General features: G+C 42.4%; 1 protein-coding gene across 4 annotated transcripts in view; it reads right to left on the reverse strand.

The window, feature by feature from the left end:
* The window catches only part of LOC123760292 (allene oxide synthase-lipoxygenase protein), a 94,329-nt gene that overhangs the window by 15,909 nt on the left and 50,770 nt on the right, over positions 1-27,650 (reverse strand). The window contains exon 1 of one of the 4 annotated variants that reach the window (XM_045745836.2): positions 16,412-17,730. The exons of the other annotated variants lie outside the window; for them this stretch is intronic. Coding sequence (XP_045601792.1) covers positions 16,412-17,113 — 702 coding nt within the window. The 5' untranslated portion in view covers positions 17,114-17,730. Of the gene's footprint in view, positions 1-16,411; positions 17,731-27,650 lie in introns of those variants that run through there. 4 annotated transcript variants of the gene reach the window in all.

Below are 27,650 nucleotides of genomic sequence, written 5' to 3' on the forward strand. Positions count from 1 at the left end.
GTGTGGTGATAATGGGTCTTATTACATCTGTCCAGGGAGAGTTTCAGAGCATGGTTTGCATTTAAGAACAGGGTTTTGTAAATGTAGTTGACACAAGAGAATGTGTGGAGGGAGTTAATATTTAGCAAGTTTAGGGATTTAAACAAGGGAGCTGAGTGTTGTCTGAAAGCAGAGTTAGTTATTATTCTGATAGCAGATTTTTGCTGTGATGATGATGGGATCCTGATCTACCAACGGATCCTCCAATCTCTCCGAGACCCAAACCAGGGTTTTACGCAATTCCCCCGTGCACCCGTGCTATATAAATAGGCTGTTCTACCTCTTCGCCCTTACTTCATTATAATGCATCACGCTATTGTGATTTCTGTGTGTAATGAAGTAAGGGCGAAGAGGTAGAACAGCCTATTGACATAGCTCGGGTGCATGGGAGAATTGCGTAAAACTCTGGTTTGGGTCTCTGAGAGACTGCAGGATCCGTTGGTAAATCAGGATGATTTCCCGGTTGCAATTCTTTTAACCATGTCGTAGCTCAGTCGATTGATTAAGGCAGCGTCTGGGATACTCTCGGACGTAGGTTCGAACCCTCGTCACGGTCCTTGTGGTCGTTTTTGAGCCCATTGCTAATATAATATTGTAAAATACACGAAACTGTGTAACTAGCTTATCAAGACTGTAAGCTGCTTGGCTAAATTAATTTTGGGGTTCAGTTCTGAACACCAAAATTATGTTGCCTTTGTAACTTTTTTCACTACTGCCCGCATGATGCGCATAATAAATGAACTAAACTAAACTCCAAGTCGTTATGCAAAGACTATCTCCTGATGTAATAGACACACCAAATGGGACATAACTGTACAAAACCTGCTCCAATCAAGTTTGATCAATGTAGGATTAACGTTATTAACGTTTGTTCATCGTTGCATCAACGTCGTTTGCCCGGAGAGGTGGGTGGAAGGAAGTAAACACTGGTGGGTGTGTGATACAGGCTCTGTATTATTTAAGGGCTGTTACATTAGTTTGACGATTTATCACGTGGATGTTGGCTACGATATCATCATCCTACATGCAAGACTTCCGAGACGCTGTATCTGATTTTTCAGAAGTACTACTCAGTGGGCACAATACTGAAGTGGCGTTCTACCACTGTATATTCCACCACTGCCCTCGGGATGGGTATGAGGTGCACAATAAATGACTACCAACTAACAAGCGCAGAATGCTTGCAGGAGGGTCATTGTCATCCAATACAGCTTGCCTTCAAGGACAGCTGGTGGCTCGAATAGCAGTGTGACTAATGGCTTCAATCTCACATCAGTTATTTTAATAGACTAAGAAAATACACTGTCATTCGGTAAGGAGATAGATTAATTTAATTAATATTGCCACCTCATACTTGAACGTAAGAACAACATAAACATTGATGGCATATTGGGCCATGAGACATTTTCTAATTATACTCAATACTACGGTAAGCCTACTGGCCCATTCGAGGCAGTTCTATGTACGTGGTTTCCGACTGTGGCACAGGAAGCCTGTTACGTTTATCGAGGTCCTCCTATGGCCTAGGCTGTAACCCATAAAAGTTGACTATTCTTTTTTACTGCTAGGTAAACAAAATCATCAGGTGAAAGGATGGATGGCCAAATGTCTGTCCTGCCGCCCCCTGCGACAGGACAGACATTTGAACTGATGAATCCTTCGGTTGTGAACCGATGATGGTGAGGATGGTGACCCCTGCACTAACATCCATTACGGTATCTGTCATACGCTTTAAACTTCCTAATGTATTTGATATTACTTGGCAGTTGAATGCTTCCCACTCGTCCGCGGCTTATCACGGAACCAGTAAATATATTCTCTTAAAATCTAAATTGGTCCAATATTTATTGTCTCGTGAGGTGTCTGGAGGCTTAAAGAGCCCTGATAAATATGAAGTACCTGTACACAAATACGAGCTGTCGCTGGCGGCAACATTCAACCCTAAAAGCCGCTGCTTCACTACGCAGCTTAATATTTCGTCACACTAACCATGAATATAGTAACCGTCAAATACACGAAACAAACTGAAGTACACCAACCACGGAATAGGGTCAGTACTGCCAACCAATCACGAAATTCGGACAGTAATGGCAACTAATCAAGAAATACGATGAGTACCACCAACCAGACAGGAAACAAGTTTTTTTTATTAGCCAAACACAAATCAAATTTAATACGAAACCCAGCCACACAACCTGCCTTCACCAGGTATCTATAACAACTACATTGCCGGAAAAAAATGAAGGACATTAAGGGTGCAGCGTATCGCTGCAAAACGAAATTAAGCCTCGAACAATACCCAGAACTGCGTATGCCAGAATATATGGTCTTGTATAAAGGACAGACCTTGCCTACTTGCTGGGGTACTTTAGCCTATTGAAGCTATGTGTATGAATACTATTTGGCACGAGTAATTGTTGAGTAGAGAGACTTGTTTTTGTACCGAGGCTTCATGTTTAAACATTCTTATTTACATTAATTATTTTGGCTCGAGCAGATGGACCCTGTGTGGCAGACAAAAATAGTCATATAACGCTAGGTAATTAATGTAGCTAATCGGGTTTCATATAGCACAGAATCAGAACGAGTCACAGCAAATGTACATCCAGTTGCTCGTTCAATAGTGCTTAACTGGTACTGACACTGGTGCCAACATTACTAACATGTTCGTACTGATGATAGCTACTATTTAATTCACCTGAATGAAGTCATATATAGGTCCTTTCTCGCAAAACACTAATACGCATAATGCTTGAGGCCAGAGGCCAAGCTCGGCCCGAGGCCAGGCTTGGCCTCTGGTATGGCCTCTTGTCTGACGCTGGTAATATGGGGAGATGGAGTTGGCAGCCAGCCATGCCTTCAGGCAGATGTTGACTTGACCCGACACGGACAGGTGATTGTTTATCAAGCGCTGCCTGCGGACAAGGCACGTGCTTTTCTTAGATAAGATGTTGGCGCGCATTCTTGTAAACTATTGATAAAACAGTTTCAAAATAGGATAACATATTTTGAATGAAAACACTGTTAGTGTCTCGTTGCTTTTGCATTGTTAACTTCTAGTTTTCTTGCTATGTGATGATATGAAAAATGAGTTTACTGAGAATCATATTAACTATATATAAATGAAGTATTTCCCTTGTAAATTGATGTAATTATGATCTTTATATTGTATATTATTTAATAAAGAAGAAAAAAGTTTTTTATACTGCCGTCGTAATTGATATTTTCTTTGTTATGTGTATGTATATATTGTATGTATGTATGTATGTATGTATGTATGTATGTATGTATGTATGTATGTATGTATGTATATATATATATATATATATATATATATATATATATATATATATATATATATATATATATATATATATAAATGTGTGTGTGTGTATATACATGTACGTATGTATATGTGTATATACCCTTTTAATCACGTTACTTTCATTATTTGATATTTTGTTAGTGGATCTTTATCAGGTGTAATGGGGTATATAGTCCCAAACCCATACCTTCTTGGTCTGTATTCTTGATAATGTATTGAAACACGAAAACATTCCGTGTTTTCGTTTAATTTTCCTACGTGGATACGCACATATGCGTGTGCATTAACTAAAATTGTATACCTGCCTTTACAAGACTGTTACTTGCTGAGCTAAATGAGCTAAATGAACTGCTGGGATCAGTTCCTGAACCCACTATGTACCTTACCTTGAGGTTACCTTGAGGTGCTTCCGGGGCTTAGCGTCCCCGCGGCCCGGTCGTCGACCAGGCCTCCTGGTTGCAGGACTGATCAACCAGTCCACCTCTGATTTTCCTGTGCACCTCTGATTTTCCTGTGCACCTCTGATTTTCCTGTGCACCTCTGATTTTCCTGTGCACCTCTGATTTTCTCCACCACCGCCCACGGGATGGGTATAAATTCTATAACAAACGACTAAACTAACTACAGTACTTGGTGTAGGGAAGAAATGGTAAAAGAGGTTACGATCCTGTGGTCAGGGCGGGGTTCGGTGGGATGGGATGATGGGATGTCTGGGGGAGGAGGGTCGGACAAAAACGTGGAGGCTATTAACCTTGGGGCTATTATGCGGCTGGTCGCTGTTTGCGTCTTCAGGACCTTGTTACGTACTCCTAGCAGAATACGTATATAAATTTAAAATAAATATTATTTTATTTTATCATTGCATGTATATGTACACACATTGTGTTTTGGGTAAATTGTCGTGTGGTTTGGCAGCGTCAGTGGACAGGAGAGCGGTTGCCGTTGCACAAGTCTAATACCTGATTGATACGGGAAAGCTGGACCTGTTCAGTTTGAGAGTTCCAGATGTCACTTTATTTAGTTAGAAAATGTTTCATATACTGTAATTAAACAGGTGTCATTATACTTATATATTTTGTAAGCAACTATTATATGTAAATTACATTCTTATGTGTTTTGAGAACAAGTGGTTGTTCAATTAGTTTATAATATTAAAAAGTCCTTAGTTTCCATCCCTCATCCTGGGATGAGGCAGACGGGAGGTGTGAATGTGGGTGGCGACAGAGCGAGAGTTCAGTAGCTTCGGGGAACTAGGAGGAGTAACAAGTGGGAGATAAGTCTGTTATTATTCATTTGTTGCCATAATTACTATTATATATATTGTGACATGACTATACAATCATATTCTATAAGTTAACTTTACCATCTGTGTTTTTATATTATACTGTTTTGAATATATAGCTATCATATTGTGTATCTATTCTTCAGTCCTAAACGAAGATTGTTAATTATGTGCTCATTACCTATTAAGGGGTTATACTGGTGATTCGCTATTGAGAACAGCAGTTGTGTCGTATCCCTAGACTTATTAAAATTTGGCTGCTGTAGGATCACGAGCCGTAACGTACGATAGGTAACAAAGAGTTATGGGGGCCTGTGCCGGGAAATATTGTCCCACTTAACTTAACTATGCTAATCTAACCTTGCCTTCCTAGGTACCAGTGTCAAGTGTCTCTGTGTGTTTCTTAAGAACTATTCCATGTGCCAAGCAAGCCTTCCTGTGTGTCAAGTAACAACGTTTCACGATTTTGAGGTAAGTCATCCTATATATTTTGTTTGTGCAGTGAGGCCAAGCGAATTTTCAGTGTGGTGACAATTTTACAGTGAAGTGTAGTGCAGTGCCATTGTGTTAATTATTTTTGTGAATTAAGTGCCAAGTGTTAGTAACGATGGAGGAGAAAGTTGCAGCGTTGGTGGCTCACCCAGACTTTGAAGGGATTCAGAACCTTAAAAAGACTGAGTTAATACAAATGGCAAATCATTTGGATTTGACCGCCAGCAATAGAATGGTTAAAGCCCAAATATTGAAAGTCATTGTGACGCATTTTGTTGAGAATGGGGAATTAGAGGAAGAAATTCTAGAGGAGTTAAGAGAGGAGTCGAGTGATCAGATGACGTTAAAGCGTCTTGAGTTAGAAGCTCGCCAATTAGAGCTTGAAGCTCAAAAAGAACAGAAAATATTAGAGGCTGAAGCTCGTCAAAGAGAGATTGAAGCTCAACAGCAACAGCAAATATTAGAGGCTGAAGCTCAGCAAAGGGAGCTAGAGACTAGGCGTTTAGAAATTGCGGCACAAAACCAGAGAGGTTTAATTGAGTTGCAACTTGAAGCCACAAAGAAGCAACAATTAGAGATTCAACAACAAATGGCTGACACTAACTTCAGGCTTGAATCACAGCGTATGGCAGCTGGGCATGGAAATACTAGTAATGTTTCAACAAATAGTGATAATAATCCCATCAGGATGAATAAGTATATAGAGTTGCCCAAGTTCAATGAGGAAGATCCTGAGGTTTTCTTTGCACATTTTTATAAAATTGCCATCAGTATGAACTGGCCAAGGGATCAGTGGGTAGCCATTATGCAGTCTCAATTTAAGGGGCGTAGTCAGGAGGTTTTCACATCCCTACCTGACGCTCATAGCTTTGATTACGAATTTGTAAAGAAAAGCATCTTAAATGCTTATCAACTAAATCCAGAGGCACACAGGCAAAAGTTCAGAAATCTAAGGAGGACAAGTGATCAGACAATAGCAGATTTTACTCGTCAGAAGACGAAATTTTGTAACAGATGGTTAAAGTCACTTGCAGTCACTGATTTTGATGCTCTAAAGAATCTTCTTATAATGGAAGAAGTATTGTCATGTCTCCCAGACCAGTTGTCTACTTTTATGGCAGAACAAAAGAATGTAACAGACATTGATGAGCTGTCAAAGCTCGCGGATGAGCATGAGTTGCTGACTAAGGCCCCGTTTACGGCCACTTCACCTAAGTTTAGTCGTAGAGTAAATTATAATGCTCACCGAACTCCTTATCAGAATCCATCCAGTCCTAGTACTCCAGTTACTCCCATGAGCTCTCCTCTTACAAAACCTAACCCTGCTACTTCATTGTCAGGAATGTCAAATAATAATAAGGTTATTTCTAAACCTACAGTTGATTCTACCAGTGTGTCCACTGTAAGGTCCTGTTCCCATTGTAAGAGAAAAGGCCATGGAATTCATTCATGTTTTATATTGCACCCTGAGTTACGACCAACTGGTCTCATTTATTGCAGAGGTGTGCAAAATAAACTTACTAATAAACATGTAACTGTAAACCCCAATTGGGTGAAACAGTATTCACCATATATGTCTTCAGGTGAAGTCTTGTGTATTAATGGAAAGTGGAAGCCAGTGGTTATTCTTCGTGATACAGGTGCTTCCCAAACCATAATTTCATCCAATATTCTTTCTGATGTTGAAAAGAGAGATACTGGAAAGTTTGTTGTTCTTCAGAGTGTTGCAGGATGTAAAACTGTACCTCTAATAGACATTAATTTCAGATCCACCATTACACCACGTTTATGCACTGTGGGTGTTAGTACACAGTTGCCCATCCCAGGTGTGGATGTTATATTGGGTAATGATGTGGCCATAAATCATGTTGTGGGTGAGAATGATCCCCGTTTGTGTAAACAGCCAGTTGCAGACCATGTTTATTCTGCCTGTGCTGAAGTTAGTTCTATGAATGAACCTGTTGTAGAAGATGGTTTTGTCCCTTCTACCTGTGCTGATGTCAGTACTCTTATAAATCCAGTTGTCAGTTCTGATGTTGTTACTCAAGCATTTGTTCCAGTAACCAGTACCCCTTCAGTGGAGAAGTGGGATGTGGTTGTTCCAGATTCCTGTGTGGCCGATTTAGTTGTTGAGAGTAAGCCTGATACTATGACTCTGCTTTATTCCAATAAATTGGGAAAGGATGTCCATGTACCATTGTCTTGCCCGCTCACTACGAACGTTGTGCCAGGAGTTGAGAGAAACTTAAAAGCCACGACTCTGTATTCCAGCCAAGTGAATGGTTTAGGACAAGATGTCGGGTTGGCAGAAGTATTCCCGCTCACTCCAAGTTTAGAATCAGTTGTCGAGAGTAAGTCCGTTGTAGAGGCCCCGCCTCACCCTAGTCAAGGTGATATAATAGGGGAGGAGGTCAAACTACCTGTTACTTGCCCGCTCGCTTCAGATTCCCTTCATTTATGTGCTTTGAGTAGAACTGACCCTAAGATTTCAGAGAGAAGCAAGGAGACAGTCTGTACTGTAGATCCAGTTTTGGAGAGTGTGGGAAAGCAGCCAGAGGATCAGCTTCTGTTGAGTAGATGGAGACCCATTGAGCCTCCCTCTTCAGTTGTCTGTGAGGATGTGACCCAGCTTGGTAGTGATATTGTTGATTGTGAGCAGACAGTACTCCAAGCAGCTCCAGAAGTCATGGGAGGAAATTTTGGTAAAATCATTAGGAGTGGTAAAGCAGCATTTGGATCTAAGTTGAGGAGTTGTGATTCTTATTCTATGTGGAGGAAGTATTTCTCATTGTGTACATTGAGTCAGAGTGTGTGTAGGATGTTGAAATCTACTTTTATTCTGCAGGAGCCATTTTCTTGTGAAGTAATGGACTGTGGGACATCTTTGTCAAGCCTTGTGGTTGAGCAGAGAGAGTTTACTCAAGTAGGTTGTGCATCCAGTTCTGAGGAAGTGGTGAGTTATGCTAGAGCAGTGTCTCTATATTCAGATCCAGTTAATTTTGATGCACGAGTGTTAAAAGTGTATGTTCCACTTAAGTGTGGTGATGACTTTCAGAGTCATATTGGAGTTGACTTTCAGAGTCATATTGTGGGTGAAAGATTAAATCATACTGGGGAGCAGATGTTTGAGGCTCCAGGTGTGCAATTCAAGTTGGAGGATAAGGTTATCCTACCTAGAGTTAATCATTGTGAAGGGTTTCAGATTGTCCTTGGGCGTTTTCCAGGTAATCTGCTGTTCATCTTCAAGATGTTAAGACCCTTAAACCTCTTGGTTGATTGGTTGTCATCAGACGTAAATCACTTGGGAAGTGATGGTGAGGATTGTAACGTTTTCGGCATGTTTTATTTAGTCTCTTGGAAGACTAGACGGTTGATGAACGTGTGTGTTGTGTTCAAGTTCACCATCAGAGGGTGTGAACTTGTCTTGAGAGTTATGATTGAGATATGGTGCCTAGGCATATACCTGTTTTCTTTCACTGATCGTTATGACAGAGTTATGAGGAAATTGATTTCTGTGTTCCTTATGGATCATCTGAGTCAGTTCGATCAGGTAGTCTTTGCACTAATCTTGAGTTGTATTTCTTGGTTGGAAGGTCAAAGGTTTGCTAAGTCGGTGTCTTGTGTTTCGGAAGGTTCTATGAATGGGAAAGTTTTATGCATAATTGTGAGGTTTAATGCTACTTTCTCTAATTTTAGTATCCATTGGGCGAGAGTATGTGTTCCACAGAGGATCAAGAGTGATGAGCAGATGTCTGTGTCAGAGCATACCCAGGAGAAGTCCCAACTCAACTCAACATACAGCCTGCTTCAATTAAGCAGTTCAGCTCCAGAAAAAGGGAGTAATGGAAAGTGGAGGCTGTCTTGGGAAAATTCACCATGTGGAAAAGGAATCACATGGAAAAATGAAACTGATCTTGGAGAAATAGTAGAAACATATGAAAAACTAAATTGCCATGATAACTGTGTGAAAGCAGCTACCTTTATTGACAATTCTATTCATGCTACTAATGATAATGTAGATAGGAGTGTGAAATATGATCTAAAACAAAGTGAAATAAATGAGATAGTACCTTGGAGAGATAAATTTGCATACTCCAGTGACACATATGTAGAACATAGTCATAAGACTGAAATTTCTGAGTTTCCTGTAAGACTATATTTGGAGTGTTTTCATTTTTATCCAGAAATGTGTTCTTATTACTTATACATGTTTGGTGTAATTAATACCATAAATCTCAAGTGTCATACATTTTACTTTGAAAAAATGCCATTGATCTTCAATCTATTGCATTTTTTTTTTTCTTGGAGGTGGAAGTGTTACGTACTCCTAGCAGAATACGTATATAAATTTAAAATAAATATTATTTTATTTTATCATTGCATGTATATGTACACACATTGTGTTTTGGGTAAATTGTCGTGTGGTTTGGCAGCGTCAGTGGACAGGAGAGCGGTTGCCGTTGCACAAGTCTAATACCTGATTGATACGGGAAAGCTGGACCTGTTCAGTTTGAGAGTTCCAGATGTCACTTTATTTAGTTAGAAAATGTTTCATATACTGTAATTAAACAGGTGTCATTATACTTATATATTTTGTAAGCAACTATTATATGTAAATTACATTCTTATGTGTTTTGAGAACAAGTGGTTGTTCAATTAGTTTATAATATTAAAAAGTCCTTAGTTTCCATCCCTCATCCTGGGATGAGGCAGACGGGAGGTGTGAATGTGGGTGGCGACAGAGCGAGAGTTCAGTAGCTTCGGGGAACTAGGAGGAGTAACAAGTGGGAGATAAGTCTGTTATTATTCATTTGTTGCCATAATTACTATTATATATATTGTGACATGACTATACAATCATATTCTATAAGTTAACTTTACCATCTGTGTTTTTATATTATACTGTTTTGAATATATAGCTATCATATTGTGTATCTATTCTTCAGTCCTAAACGAAGATTGTTAATTATGTGCTCATTACCTATTAAGGGGTTATACTGGTGATTCGCTATTGAGAACAGCAGTTGTGTCGTATCCCTAGACTTATTAAAATTTGGCTGCTGTAGGATCACGAGCCGTAACGTACGATAGGTAACAGACCTAAGGGTTTGGCTGGTCGCTGCTTCTTATTCGTGTGTCTTTATCATTATTCTGCGGACGTATTCTTCAACACCCTCACGGTGGTCGCAGTAGGAAAGAATATTGTGACAGTTTGCTGGGAGACAGCCCTATATACCAAACGAAGGCATGATACGGAAGCCTCGGGAGGCACATACCTTCTGGTCGATGGTTGGTCGCGGAATGTACCTGCAAGTTGTTGTTGTTTTATATTCAGCTACTCGAAACAAAAAGTTCCAAGTAGCACGGGCTATGGTGAGCCCGTAGTGGACTTAACTGGCACAGGAGCGGGGCTGTGTACCTACACGTGAACTGCCCCCGTATATGGGTACCGATAACCGGGAGAATGTACACAGTGAATTTACTGTCTGAATCCATTCACACATACACCTACACCACCATGAAAGATATATCCTACATCTGGTTAATACTGGAAGGACTGGTTCCAAATCTGCATGTTGACATACTAATGTTTTACGCGAGCCAGATGCATGCTAACTGTTCCCAATGACAAGTTCAAGAGTGCAGGACGTGCACCGTCTCGGTAACCGAGCCATATTGGAATATGACCAGCGAATATTAATGTTATTTTATAATCGTTTGAATTATGAACTCTTACCTAACGTATATATTGAATACATAGATACAGGTCTCTTTGGTTACAGGCTTAAGGTGAGCATTGCATTTGTATACATGCCTATAAGTAGCAGCATTACTTGGACGCAAACCTAAGTCTTATAAATGTAGAATCACGGTGTGCTGTGCTATTGAAATTGAAATTGAAATAAGTTTATTGAGGTAAAATACACACAAAGGGATGAGGTAGCTCAAGCTATTCTCACCCCGTTCAGTACATCGTGTTAATACATACATATAAACACATCACAAACAATAAACATATTACCAAACATTCTGAGAGATAAACATCTACATTTCCTGATGTGCTATTAGGATATGGTACAGATTAAGATGACGTAATCAGCACTGTACAAGAAGTGTAAATTATTTGTATATATATCCACGCAGCAGAGCACCCCATAAGCCTATATCCAACATATCCTCAATTTCGAAATTCAGTTCATTACTCAGACATTTCTCGAAATAGTCCGGAAAAAAATGTTGCACCTTCCTCAGGACAGACTTCTTTAGCTTTGATGTCCAAAGGGATTGGAAAGGATGGGGGTAGGTAGAGGGATGGGGAGATGAAATTCAGGAAGAGGATGACAGTCTCTTTTCCCCACACGGCGCAGAACATGTACACTGAGGGATAACTATACATAAAGGAGTCCAGTGTTTGTTTACTCTCCCGTGTTCACGTGGGGATTTGTTACGTACTTAAAGATGTTCCTATCAGCCTGACTGTTGTGTTGAGGTAGTGCTACGAGCTGAAAGAAACAACAAACAGTTTGCCTGATCATGCCAACAAGCTGCAGAGCTTGACTGGTTCGCATCAGGGTACACTGATCGCCAGATGTTTTATTTCAAGTCTGATCCAATTTATTAGCGCAAGCTTACATGTGGTTTATACACTGTAGGAATCATCGAGCATCTACACAACCACTTAAGAAATCTGTGCATCTTTCTTTAATCACGGCGGCTTTGTTTACATTTATTAAACAGTTTACAAGTTTCGAAACATCACAACCCAAGTTTATAATTGGAATAAACAACCTCTTAGTGCTTCGGAGCTCATAAACTCTCTAATAAACGTAAACAAAGCCGCCATGATTGAAGCAAGATGTTCAGGTTACGTAAGAAGTTGCGTCAATGCTTGATAATTCCCTGCTGATCCATGGACAGGATCGAGTTGGTCTACGCTAGTCTAGTGTACTCACACACCCCTACCCGAGGCCACACTGCCTTGCCGATCAACGCAATGATATTGGATGTTGTCCAATATATTTTCTCTCTTGAGTTGTGTTCGGTATATGATTTGAACGTCAGCCACCGTCTTGTCTGCAGCATCACACAAGGAACAACATCTTTACGACAGTCCAGCTTTAGGGAGAAGCTTTACTCAAGGCTTTTGGGTCGTGCGCGTATACGCACCTGCTGGACGTCTGGCGAGGTGTGCCAACATGGGCGCTGAGCCAGGACTGCCAATTATATGGGAATTGAACTAGAGTTGCCAACACGATGGTGGAGCCAGGACTGCCAACATGATGGTGGAGCCTGGACTGTCAACATGGACTGTGTGCCAGGACTGCCAACATGGGCATTGAGCCAGGACTGCCAACATGGGCGTTGAGCCAGGACTGCCAATTATATGGGAATTGAACTAGAGTTGCCAACATGATGGTGGACCAGGACTGCCAACATGATGGTGGAGCCAGGACTGCCAACATGATGGTGGAGCCAAGACTGGCAACATGATGGTGGAGCCAAGACTGCCAACATGATGGAGCCAGGACTGCCAACATGATGGTGGAGCCAGGACTGCCAACATGATGGTGGAGCCAGGACTGCCAACATGATGGTGGAGCCAGGACTGCCAACATGATGGTGGAGCCTGGACTGCCAACATGATGGTGGAGCCAGGACTGCCAACATGATGGTGGAGCCAGGACTGCCAACATGATGGTGGAGCCTGGACTGCCAACATGATGATGAAGCCAGGACTGCCAACATGGGCGTTGAGCCAGGACTGCCAACATGGGCATTGAGCCAGGACTGCCAACATGGACTGTGTGCCAGGACTGCCAACATGGGCGTTGAGCCAGGACTGCCAACATGGGCGTTGAGCCAGGACTGCCAACATGGGCGTTGAGCCAGGACTGCCAACATGGGCGTTGAGCCAGTACTGCCAACATGGGCGTTGAGCCAGGACTGTCAACATGGGCGTTGAGCCAAGACTGCCAACATGGGCGTTGTGCCAGGACTGCCAACATAGGCATTGAGCCATGACTGCCAACATGGGCGTTGAGCCAGGACTGCCAACATGGGCATTGAGCCAAGACTGCCTTCATGAGCGTTGAGCCAAGATTGCCAACATCGGCGTAGGACTAGGGGTGCCAATATGGGTGTAGGGCTAAGCTACATACATGGGTATGTACCTAGGGCGTCCAATGCGGACGCAGATTTACGGCTGCCAAGAAAGATGTGGTACAAACAAAAAACTTACAAGACAAAACGTGTACTGAAAACGTTTCATGAAGCGCCTAGAAAATAAAGGTTTGTCCTTGTGTTATCACATATTCTGATATTTAATTAAATTATTTTTTTTGTGCGCTGTCACTCTTTTGTCACACATGGTGTGCGCCTTCGCAAAATCCGTATATACAGAACTTACATAGCAAGTTTGTTCTTATGATTCGAACAAATCTACATATCAGATTTGTTCTTATTGCGTCTTATGATTTGATCATAGCAGTTAAGTAATTGACAGAGAAAAGATATTTATGCTCTAAAACCAAGATGCCCAAGATTGTCCTTCCTTAAACACATGCAGATTAACGCTGGGATGCATATTTCAAGCAGGATGAAGAACTCAGCGGGTCTTGTTAAGGGGGTGTAGCCTATACTGGCATGGCGGTAAGTTTAAGCACAGGATGAGCCAAGCGGCCCAACAAACTCGTCCTTCGGGGTAAAATTAAAATTTAATTGAAGCAAGCGCAGGGACTAAGACGTAGGGTAGAGAAGTGGGAACATTTTGCAGGAAGTGTTGCATATACAAGACAAAGTAATGGGAAGCGTATACTGATAAAGTCAGAACGAGAGCCAACACTTACGTTCTTTTACACTGTTAAATATACATGCACGCAAGAACATCATAAGATGAAAAAAAATTATATTCTTGAGGCTTTACCATTCTAATAAAACATAGTCTGTTGTTAACTTTTTTTGTCGAGATTATCGCGTTAATAGGTATATATCATCTATTATGTCAACCTTCTTTGAAACGAGATCCTTACAGGATAATAATTTGACCATATAACAGTATTGTTATAAGTTACGATGAGTTGAGTTTCACGACCTAAAACTTCATCATGACCACCAATCATGTGTATAAACAACTGCATCGTTCCAAAGCATGAAATAGAAGGGGTGAGTATTGATGATCAGCCGCGTGTCACCTGGGCTGTGTTCGACCAACCTGTCCTCTTAAAAAGAACGTCGCTTTTGGCCGTATGACCGAATTTGGACGTAATTTGAAATTGAAAAAAATATGAAAATAAATTTGGGATTTTTTTTTTCAACAACAGTAAGTTAAGGGTCCTCTGATAGGTTAGGTGGGCAGGAAATTCTTATAAAGTTTCAAAACGTTATGAAAAACGTTAATTTAAAGTGTCCTCTTATAACCTCTGCGCGTACGCCGGACGACTCAAATAGAAAACGGAACAGAACGTCACTTTTGTGAGTGGATTTCATTTCAAATTACGTCCAAATTTGGCCATAGTGCGCATACCAGCCAAAAGTGACGTTCTTTTTAAGAGGACGGGTTGCACTGTCAACCATCCTAGCTCGCGAAGGTTTTCATTATGAAGAACGTATGACATCTGTACAATACTTTTTTTTGTGTAAAATAAAAACTTAGAAAATTTGTACAATTTTCGTTACGACTGTGCTCGTATATTTTGATATATACATATTATCTGCGCTGTCCCCGACATCCCTTCAGCTGGCGAGATACTTGGCAAGCCTCACATGGTACCGTGTACCGGTGCTCCAGCGAGTACTAGTGGTTCTATACACGAGAGCATAAACTCTCGCCCTGTCACTGACAGTGCTCCCTGCAGGACCCAACGCTCTGGGAATGAAGCTCTGCAACAATGTCTAACACTCCGTGCCTAGTGCGCGTCACACCTCCACAGACCACATGGCAGGATCCACATATATTATATATATATATATATATATATATATATATATATATATATATATATATTATATATATATTATATATATATTATATATATATTATATATATATTATATATATATATTATATATATATTATATATATATATATTATATATATATAATATATTATATATTATATATATATTATATATTATATATATATATGTGTGTGTGTATATCACGAAAATAAACACGTGATTAAGAATGTGACAATGTCAGACCACGGAGGAAAAATGAAACAGGAAATTTCCTTAAGTACTTTCGTATATTAAATACATCTTCAGAAGGTCCAAACCTTCAGAAGGACCTTCTGAAGATGTATTTAATATACGAAAGTACTTAAGGAAATTTCCTGTTTCATTTTTCCTCCGTGGTCTGATATTGTCATATATATATATATATATATATATATATATATATAATATGCGTGTATATTATATATATATATATATATATATATATATATATATAATATGCGTGTATTTCCAATATATATATATATATATATATATATATATATATATATATATATATATATATATATATATATATATATATATATATATATATATATATATATGTCGTACCTAGTAGCCAGAACGCACTTGTCAGCCTACTATGCAAGGCCCGATTTGCCTAATAGGCCAAGTTTTCATGAATTAATTGTTTTTCGACTACCTAACCTACCTAACCTAACCTAACCTAACTTTTTCGGCTACCTAACCTAACCTAACCTATAAAGATAGGTTAGGTTAGGTTTGGTAGGGTTGGTTAGGTTCGGTCATATATCTACGTTAATTTTAACTTCAATAAAAAAAAATTGACCTCATACAAAATGAAATGGGTAGCTTTATCATTTCATAAGAAAAAAAATTGAGAAAATATATTAATTCAGGAAAACTTGGTTTAATAGGCAAATCGGGCCTTGCATAGTAGGGTGAGAAGTGCGTTCTGGCTACTAGGTACGACATATATATATATATATATATATATATACATATATATATGCGTGGGTTGTATGGGTTCGAGTCACTTCTGGGGTGTGAGTTTTCAGTTATACATATATATATATATATATATAATATGCGTTTATTTCCCTCAAAATCAAACATATTATGTGTAAAAAAAATTCACATTTCGTGTGTGTTAGCATAGGTCTCCAAACTAAAATGTTGTATTTATATTGTATGTAATCCATTGGCTAAACAAATTGCTGTAAGTTCAATTTGAAAATAAATAATAAATGTAAAAATGTTTGTACAGTTGCTAAAATTAATCTCTCAATAAATCATTTACCTGTGCTGGCCCACCTTCCACGTTCTGAGTGTACTGGTATTCCTTTCTCTTCTGTAGGAACTCTCCCTGGCGGGCATCGCGGTTGGGATCGTCTTGTGGTAGAAAACAATCATGGAGTTCTATAACGTATATCCTGTTTGCCGAGACCCACCTCTGCAGGGGGAACACCCACACTCGTCCTCCTGAAGCAGCCTTGTGCACCGTCTTCACAGCTTCCATGGTAATTTCGTCAGTATGCAAGTTGTTCCTGCTGTTGGTGAGCGTCTCCTGTATGTTGTGTATGTTGTTGTTCTGTATCAAAAGTTCTTCAACTTCTATGCGGTCCAAGAACCAAGCGGCGGAGCCTTGCTTAGTCCGCTGGCCGAAAAGAATTTTCGTAACTTTACTCAGCAGCCTGATGTCAGAAAAATTGTCCCTCCACACTTTTACTTTGACAATGGGACCCTGTACACCACAGTCCGCTTTCACGTCTACCGTAGTTGTAGACCCTCGTTCATTATCATTGGTTAACTTTTTATTCGCAGATATTGGCGTAGATGCGCGTCCGTGACTGTCGTAGAGCACCACGTACACGTTGGCGTCCGTACCAGCTCCTCGACGGTCTCCGGTAACTAAGTGAAGACGATACTGAGCGTCCGTACCATCGCACATCACCCCCTTCTTGTCCCTTGACTTCAAGAGTCTCTTGGCAATCCCTTTCATGATTGTAACAGTTCTCTGCGATTAAATAACAGTTACACAGGAAAATTTTCAGATTCCTTAACCACACGAACGTCTTGGAAAACTTCTCTGGCCAAGATCTACGATGCACTGGCGTCAGGAAAGCTTGCGCCACATTTACAAATGCAAACGGTGCTCCAGGAAGCTATCACTAGTCGCATGTGTATTATTCATTTCACTGTATACCATATAAACCACGCGAGTATCACACTTAAGTTACCTGTGTTTCAAATCAACAATAGCACCATCAAGTTTAAGTCAATCTCCTTAGGGAAATGGCTACACGATAATGTAGTTTCCAGGTAATAGACTAAGAACCAGCACAGGCAACTTCCGTCAGTAGTCGCGGGCGGAGAGCGTCTGGTGGTGAGGATTGGGGGACTGGCCTCTACAGTTGCCACTCTAGCTTTTCCAGACTTTTTATCTGGGAATTTACCAGAGGATTCTCACCCGGAACGTTCGGCAAAATATTCACGTATAAGCCGTTTTAATATGCTCGGAAGCCTAATAATGTCGGGGAACCTCGGAGTCTTATGTTATGACTAACGGCGATGCAATTTGAACTGTTCTGGTTGACGGGAAAAATGTGGCTGAAAGGGGAACCATCATACGTATGCAGCAAGTTTAGTAATACTCACGGTACGTTTTAGGCTGGTCGTTTGGATAACGAAACGTTTTCAGAGTTCTAACGTGACGTTAGGCTACGTGACGTTAGGCAATCGTGACGTAACGATTCGTTAGGCTACGTATTTTTGGCATAAACAAAATAACGTGTTTATGCAGCATTTCGTATAGGAACGAGACTGACCAGACAAGGTAATCAAGGGTCGATTGATGTGACACGTCAGTAATGTGTGTGTTCCATAGTATTATACTACAGTGTAGCGGCGGCTACTCATGTCTAGATGCCGTTCAGACAGACACAGGTACTTAGTTCGTCATTGGATTTGTAAACCTTCCCCAATAAAGCTAATTTTTTCTTCTTTATCAGATAATATACAGTACAAAAGTCATGTCTAACCTAACCCAGCCTAACGTAAATAAAGAGTGTTGGAAGGTGTAGTGACAGCTGCCGTGGGTGTTGTAGAGACCAATGGTTTAACACAAATGTGAATTACTTAGCTTCAAGGAAATGTTCAGAGTGTAGTCCAATGGGCTTCTATTGCAGCCCACGTATGTGTGTGTATTCACCTGGTTGTATTCATCTAGTTATGCTTGCGGGGGTTGAGGTCTGTTTTTTCGGTCCGCCTCTCAACTGTTAATCAACCAATTGTTACTTACTATTTTACACACACACACACACACACACACACACACACACACACACACACACACAGGAAGCAGTCCGTAACAGCTGTCGAACTCTCAGGTATCTATTTGCTGCTAGGTAACAGGGGCATCAGGGTGAAAGAAACTCTGCCCGTTTTGTTTCTGCCATCACCAGGGATCGAACTCGGACCCTAGGATTACGAGTCCAGAGCATTGTCCACTCAGCTATCAGGCCCCTGCGCGCGCGTGTGTATTCACCTAGTTGTGCTTGCGGGGGTTGAGCCCTGCTCTTTCGGTCCGCCTCTCAACTGTCAATCAACTGGTGTACAGATTCCTGAGCCTACTGGGCTCTATTATATCTACATTTGAAACTGTGTATGGGGTCAGCCTCCACAACATCACTGCCTAATGCATTCCATCAGTTAACTACCCTGACACTGAAAAAGTTCTTTCTAACGTCCCTGTGGCTCATGTGGGTACTCAGTTTCCACCTGTGTCCCCTTGTTCGCGCGTGTGTGTGTGTGAAATATATATATAGTAGACATAATAGAGGACAAATAAAATTGGTTAGAAAGGCGGGGTCCAAAAGCTAATAGCTCGATTCTGTAGATACAAATAGTAAACAGAGACACACGTCCTCGCGGCCGAGCGGACGGCGCTCGTGGGTGATAGTCCAAAGTGCTCGGATTCGATTACCTGCCGAGGCAGGAACAAATTGACTGTTTCTTCCACCTGACGCTCCTGTTCACCTAACAGTGAATAGATAGCTGGGAGTTAGCTGCTACAGGCTGCATCCTGGTGATGTCTATGTTAGAAATATATGTAGTGGATATGTTAAAGGAAAATAAGTCGGTAGTTTATACCTTAGACAATCAACAGTTACTCACAAATAGGTGAGTACACATCTACCACGACTCCTGCACACGACAGAGTACAAAACCAATTAATAACAAGGGATCAGGGGAAGGAAAATCGTTGCTGACAAACCTAACCTAAATGTTACGACAGTGGCAAGATTAAGGAATGGGTTTAATAGGTAACATATTCCCATGACCATACATTAAAACATTGATTGTAACCATGATATATATGTGCTTCAGCCTACAGTTTAGACCTATTGTCTTGTGTATGACCCTCTGTCCTGCGTGACAGTGAATACCAGCATTATCCTCACTCTAATAAGACTATCATAATCCTCAGATTAGGCAAAATTGTAATTAATTTTGTCAATAAAGATAATAATAATTTGATACACTTCCCGACGGGACACATACAAATGGACAGACACCAGGCTGGGCGGGAATATACCCGGTGAAGATTACATTCTCCCTGGGGAAGCCTATCCGCACGGGACGGAGAGAGGGCGGGCTGTGCATGCTTCTGGTGGTAATTTCTTTACCAAAGTTCCTGAGAGACTGGACATAGCCCTACCTTATGACTGATACTTTCCAGGGACAGGGTTCGTAAAACATTTACGTGTCCATTTGCGAAACATGTGCATCATTCCTCAGTTATGGCGGGTTAGTCTGTATTTATTAAACAGTTTACTAACTTGGAAACGCTGCTAGAACAGGCTGAGAGAGGTATGAGGACAGGCTAAGTGAGCAACGAGGACAGGTTGAGGAGAGAGACTAGGAGGATAGACTGAGTGTGGACGTTCAAGAGGCCGGGGTGAGTACTAATTCTTGTCTTAGTCTGTCACTAAACACTCACCCGGCCACTTACCACACACACACACACACACACACACACACACACACACACACACACACACACACACACACACACACACACACACACACACGAACTAGGGGACACAGGTGGAAACTGAGTACCCACATGAGCCACAGGGACGTTAGAAATATATATAATGTGTGTTTGTATATGTATGTTTAAGCGTTTAAGCTGGTCAGAATTGCATTTTACCTTTGTAAACACACATTAATGACATTATGTAAAACATAACTCAAACACTGTTTATGCAGGGCAGACGAAAATCTGTGTGCGTATATCTTTATTTCTATAATTAGGTTAGATTAGCATTTAAAAAACTACAATTACTGAACTATATGTTTAATGCATCTCTAACCCTGTCCATGGAGGACAAAAGAAAATTTATATATGTGGTTAGCATTGTAAATGTGTGGCCACGTCTGTGGTAGAATAATAATAATAATAATACTAATATAAAATCACCACACACCTTACCACCACCAGCACCACAACACCCTGCCACCACCACAACACCTTACCACCACCAGCACCACAACACCCTGCCACCACCACAACACCCTACCACCACCACAACACCCTGCCACTACCACAACACCCTACCACCACCACAACACACACTCTACCATCACCACACACACCCTGCCACCACAACACACACCCTGCCACCACCACAACACCCTACCACCACCACAACACCCTACCACCACCACAACACCCTACCACCACCGCAACACCCTACCACCACCACAACACCCTGCCACCACAACACCCTGCCACCACCACAACACCCTACACCACCACAACACCCTACCACCACCACAACACCCTGCCACCACCACAACACACACTCTGCCATCACCACACACACCCTGCCACCACAACACACACCCTGCCACCACCACAACACCCTACCACCACCACAACACCCTACCACCACCACAACACCTTACCACCACCACAACACCCTACTACCACCGCAACACCCTACCACCACCACAACACCCTGTTACAACACCCTGCTACAACACCCTGCCACCACCACAACACTCTGCCACCACCACAACACCATGCCACCACCACAACACTCTGCCACCACCACAACACTCTGTCACCACCACAACACCCTGCCACCACAACACACACCTGCCAATACCACCGAGCAAGCAACTGGTAAGCAACAATGCTTACCAGTTGCAACAAAAGCAACAATGTTGTTACAACACTGCTAATAACATTGTACCAGTGTTAACAGTTAGTTATGTTCACGTTGTAACAGTGTTAACAGTTAGTTATGTTCACGTTGTAACAGTGTTAACAGTTAGTTATGTTCACGTTGTAACAGTGTTAACAGTTAGTTATGTTCACGTTGTAACAGTGTTAACAGTTAGTTGTGGCCACCTTGAGTGTTTGCTGGGAATAAAACCTAGCAAAGACAGGAACGTGGGTGGAGGCACTGGTCGTGTTGGCCACTCTAGCAAACAAGATTAACGATAACAACATCCTCCTGTGGAATGTTGTTGACTCTCTTAAGGTAGCCAAATGCCTCGTCATCTAATTAGTGACGCGCATGAATGGATTAACGAGATTCCCACTGTCCCTATCTATTATACAACAATCCTCCTCTCCGGCTAGATCATTCCCATTGTTCACTAGTGTTTTCACTAGAGAATACCACAACACACACCTTACATTCCTGTAGCTTAGCTGGATTTCTAGTCCCTGTTAGAACTAGAAACCTGCTCTGGTTTAGCGCTCTGGTCGAGGACCGGGCCGCGGGGACGCCTAGCCCCAAAATCATCTCAAGATAACCTCAAGATATGCATGTCCTTTCTCTTGTCCATGGTACTGATGCTGAAGTAAAGCTTAACTCTAAGGACGCAGCTAACCTATACGTTTTCTTTGATTATGTTCCGTGCTTCTCTATATATGAATTGCAAATTGAGGCTATATATATATATATCTTCTAATACTAGTTAAATAAAGTTAGTGTTCAACGTCAGTAAGACTTTCTGGTCCTTGTTGCTTGAGGTTACATTAATGTTCACTAGCGTTGCATATCCTGCTGGTGTTAACCTGTTAATGTGTGTCCCCGATGACAGAGTTGGAGTTATGTTTAGTGCTAGACCTTTGTACCTTTTCTGACTGAAGCAAATGTTGTCCCTGATGACTCCGTCCTCGATCCTCACACACATGAGCTCATGAGCATGAGCTCATGTTAAACTGTCATATGCCCAACCAGCTCTCTACTTTCTCCCAGTCGCTCTGGAACATCCTGTCTTCTCAGGTAGGAATACTTTCATCAGTTTTACACCGCCAGGAAACACTGACATGTAGGATCTTATGATAACAGAGTTTTGGTTTGGAGCCGGTCGGTCGAGCGGACAGCACGCTGGACTTGTGATCCTGAGTTCGATCCCAGGCGCCGGCGAGAAACAATGGGCAGAGTTTCTTTCACCCTATGCCCCTGTTACCTAGCAGTAAAATAGGTACCTGGGTGTTAGTCAGCTGTCACGGGCTGCTTCCTGGGGGTGGAGGCCTGGTCGAGGACCGGGCCGCGGGGACACTAAAAGCCCCGAAATCATCTCAAGATAACCTCAAGATAACCTCAAGGCCAAGCGCTGGTTCGGAAAGCTATTCAGAGCTCCACATCTAGTACAGACCTTAGTGTTAATCACTATGGTATTCTGACTGTTAGTTCCCTCTGTTGTGAGCTCTTCCTTCTCGCTATTGTTATGTTTTCTGTTGAATACATATTTGCTCACCCAGTCCACTGCACTTCCACTTACTCCAACTTATTTTTCAAGTTTGAAAAGAATCCTCATTCGGGAAATAATGTTAAAGCCTTTTTGGTAGTTCAAGAAGATACAGGCAGCCCATCTTTGTCGTTCCTGCCCATCCCCAGGAGCACCACCTCCTCCTCGACGCCTCGTGTTGACCAGGTCCTCCTCCATCCCCAGGAGCACCCATCCCCATTATTATAAAAACAATAATGCTATGTACTCTCATAACCCTAATATACCTCCTTGTATATAAATAAATAAATAAATAAATAAATAAATAAATATGTTTGATTTGTGATGAAACCTTTATTTTATTAATCTATCACACAGTTAAAGTTGGTGTGGTAAGATATTTCTGCTGCGATTCCGTGCTGATAGTCCGTAGTGAAGTCTACTTTCTCCCTTCACTGGGTGTGTATTAGGACCATTGGTCCGTAGTGTAAGTCAGGAGCTAGAGAGAGCGCGGGTTGGGCTACCCACACTAATACAGGCTTAAAAATGTCCATGAGTTGTCTTCCACTTCCTTAAATCCCCAAATCTCGACTCAACTACACCTAGAGAGGCTCAGGGTACACACACGCTCTTCACACTACTAAGGTGTTTTTAAACTGTCACACCTCTAAGCGTTTTCGATGACAAGTTTGGTTCCCTTGTGCCAAGTCTTATTTATTTTTCCCTAATTAAAATGGGTATAGGGTGTTTTCAATTTATTTGTTACCCCTGACAAGTGGTTCTTACGCCGGCCCTCTCCTCCTCCCCCCCCCCCTTCTCGACGTCACAAATCTTGTTCTGCCATCAAGCCATTTTACATTTTAAAATATACAGTCCACTACACTCCGTTCTCTCTCTTATGTTACATCTTCCATTTTCTCTAAGACAAATTGCGAGATTTGAATAATTAAGCAGAGTCTGATACTTATCATTCTCTCTCCATTTCGGAAGCAGTTTTTCTTTGCCTTCAAGAATGATTAAAAGGAAAAAAATCTAATTAATATTTATTTATATTTAGGGAATTTTGCTCATAATCCCGAATCAACACTTGAAAACGTAATATAATTGTGGGGTGGAGGTGGAAGGAGGTGGGGATGTGGCGCCTTTGGGTTAGGGGAGATACCAAGCAGATGTAATATCTGACAAACTAGAGGAGGTTAAAACTGCCTCTTCATCCGTCAACAGTTTTCGTTGATACTTCCTCTTGTGTATCTAACTAGTCAGCTTAGTTAATCTAGCTAGTCCCCGTGGTGTAGTTGGTAAGAAACTCGCATGACGTTTCATGAACGTTTTGTCCTGGGTTCGTATCCTGGCCGGGGAGGATTGTCTGGGCGCCAATCCTTAACTGTAGCCTCTGTTTACCCAACAGTAAAATGGGTACCTGGTTGTTAAACAATTTGTTGGGTCGTATTCCGGGTAACATAGTATTAAGGACTTGCCGGAAACGCTATGCGTGCTAGTGGCTGTACAAGTGTGTAAGAGTATGTAAGAACTCTTGTATAACAAAAAAGGCACATTCTTATAATATTCCTCAAACCGGTTCCTTTGGCGGATTTAACTTGGCTAATTCATAAAGAAGTGACGGAGAAATGCCGAAAATTCACAAATTATCATTATGTTAATTTTACCAAGTATTCTTAAAGATAAGAGAACACGTTAATTAGGCATTCTTCAGGTGAGAGAAGACCTGTTCCAGCTGTCATTCCTCTGATAACTAAACTAGCCTAGTTGGACCGGCTTCTCGCCTAGTCGACCCTAGTTTTAAGTTACTTAACTATTTATCCAGATTAATATTAACATATCTTAACTATGGTACTATAATGTCAAATGTCTTAAGTCACAGGAAATATGATGAGCTCCCAGAGTACTCATCATTATTGGAAAATAATGCACGAAATTCACCGGTTGTTTTATCCTTAAATTCTTCAATACTTCTTTCATCCTTAAATTCTTCAATACTTCTTTTATCCTTAAATTCTTCAATACTTCTTTTATCCTTAAATTCTTCAATACTTCTTTGCAACTCTATATTCTGACAACAAAAGCCTGGGAGTGCAGGATCTGTGTCTCCTCTCCACACGACATTTGAAATTTACTTTCCAAGTAGAGACACTAAGATTTATTGAAAAAAAATTGAATGCTAATTTTCCACTAAAACGCTATGCGTGTTTCTGGCTTTGCGAGAAGGTACCAATTTGTCACCGAAATCTGTAATGACGCAACCCACTGTACCTATTTATATATAAATAAACACTACTAAAATATTATTGGAATTCTGACGCAAAATTTTTGCATAAATTATGAGAGTTCGAACCTGCTCTTACAGGTTCGAGGGCAGGAGGTGAGTGTGGAGGGCAGGGGATGAGTGTGGAGGGCAGGAGGAGAGTGTGGAGGGCAGGAGGAGAGTGTGGAGGGCAGGGGATGAGTGTGGAGGGCAGGAGGTGAGTGTGGAGGGCAGGAGGTGAGTATGGAGGGCAGGAGGTGAGTGTGGAGGGCAGGAGGTGAGTGTGGAGGGCAGGAGGAGAGTGTGGAGGGCAGGAGGAGAGTGTGGAGGGCAGGAGGTGAGTGTGGAGGGCAGGAGGTGAGTGTGGAGGGCAGGAGGTGAGTGTGGAGGGCAGTAGGTGAGTGTGGAGGGCAGTAGGTGAGTGTGGAGGGCAGTAGGTGAGTGTGGAGGGCAGGAGGTGAGTGTGGAGGGCAGGAGGTGAGTGTGGAGGGCAGGAGGTGAGTGTGGAGGGCAGTAGGTGAGTGTGGAGGGCAGTAGGTGAGTGTGGAGGGCAGGAGGTGAGTGTAAAGAGCAGTAGGTGAGTGTGGAGGGCAGTAGGTGAGTGTGGAGGGCAGGAGGTGAGTGTAAAGAGCAGGAGGTGAGTGTGGAGGGCAGTAGGTGAGTGTGGAGGGCAGGAGGTGAGTGTGGAGGGCAGTAGGTGAGTGTGGAGGGCAGTAGGTGAGTGTGGAGGGCAGTAGGTGAGTGTGGAGGGCAGGAGGTGAGTGTAAAGAGCAGGAGGTGAGTGTGGAGGGCAGTAGGTGAGTGTGGAGGGCAGTAGGTGAGTGTAAAGAGCAGGAGGTGAGTGTGGAGGGCAGGAGGAGAGTGTGGAGGGCAGGAGGTGAGTGTGGAGGGCAGTAGGTGAGTGTGGAGGGCAGGAGGTGAGTGTGGAGGGCAGGAGGTGAGTGTGGAGGGCAGGAGGTGAGTGTGGAGGGCAGGAGGTGAGTGTGGAGGGCAGGAGGTGAGTGTGGAGGGCAGTAGGTGAGTGTGGAGGGCAGGAGGTGAGTGTGGAGGGCAGGAGGTGAGTGTGGAGGGCAGGAGGTGAGTGTGGAGGGCAGGAGGTGAGTGTAAAGAGCAGTAGGTGAGTGTGGAGGGCAGGAGGTGAGTGTAAAGAGCAGGAGGTGAGTGTGGAGGGCAGTAGGTGAGTGTGGAGGGCAGGAGGTGAGTGTGGAGGGCAGTAGGCGAGTGTGGAGGGCAGTAGGTGAGTGTGGAGGGCAGTAGGTGAGTGTGGAGGGCAGGAGGTGAGTGTAAAGAGCAGGAGGTGAGTGTGAAGGGCAGTAGGTGAGTGTGGAGGGCAGGAGGTGAGTGTGGAGGGCAGTAGGTGAGTGTGGAGGGCAGGAGGTGAGTGTGGAGGGCAGGAGGAGAGTGTGGAGGGCAGGAGGTGAGTGTGGAGGGCAGGAGGTGAGTGTGGAGGGCAGGAGGTGAGTGTGGAGGGCAGGAGGTGAGTGTGGAGGGCAGGAGGTGAGTGTGGAGGGCAGGAGGTGAGTGTGGAGGGCAGGAGGAGAGTGTGCAGGGCAGGTGATCGTAAGTGTTGCAAGGTTATCACATGGTGATGATGCTATCAGCCCTCTCACTCCTTCACGCTATCACCTCAACCCATCCCGTGAGGCTATCACCTCCTCCAGCCCGTCACTCTTGAGGGGTGAAGGGCTGGAGTCCACCAGATCTAATGACGCTACTCTTTATTTGACGGAGTTGCGGTCATGTTTACAGACTGCCAGATTCACGAAGTAGTTACGCAAGCGCTTACGAACCTGTCCAACTTTTCTCAATCTTTGGGGGCTTTGTTTACAATTATTAAAGAGTTAATGAGCTCCGAAGCACCAGGAGACTGTTCATAACAATAACAACAGTTGATTTGGGAACTTTTCCTGCTTGTGAACTGTTTAATAAATGTAACCAAAACCGTCAAAGATTGAGGAAAGGTGGACACGTTCGTAAGTACTTGCGTAACTGCTTCGTGAATCTGGCCCGGGCCTGGGGTGGAGCTGGGCGGGGGTCAGTGGGTGAGTAGGCTTCCTAGTTACGTAGCCTCAACGCGTCGCTGTGCATTTGATGCTGAGGAATATAAATTATCTATTAATAACCGATTTACGAAAGCTGAGTACAATCCAACAGGGGGTGGGGGGGGGGGGGGGGAAGGTTTATCTGGAGCTTGGCAACTATAGAGTCTTCGGCTTGGCTCGATGTTTGGCTTACAGCCTATCGACTTCAGGAAGATTGTTAATTGCCTTTTTTTACTTTTTCGGTTCTTGTGAATTAAGATAGGCCGAAGTATTTTTAAGAAACTTTAATAAAACACGCAATTGATTGGTGTATAAATACTATCAGCAAAATTACTGGGGGTAGTATATTAATACGTTTGTAGATCTAGATGTTTACAGGATAAAGTTCATTAGTGAACACATCTTAAATTCGGGTACGGATTACTGACGAACTGAAGCGTGCTGCTAGTTGGAGGATTACCCGCTGGAGTTGTTAGCTA

Source organism: Procambarus clarkii, chromosome 39 (assembly GCF_040958095.1).
Source record: "Procambarus clarkii isolate CNS0578487 chromosome 39, FALCON_Pclarkii_2.0, whole genome shotgun sequence".
Lineage (NCBI taxonomy): Eukaryota > Metazoa > Arthropoda > Malacostraca > Decapoda > Cambaridae > Procambarus > Procambarus clarkii.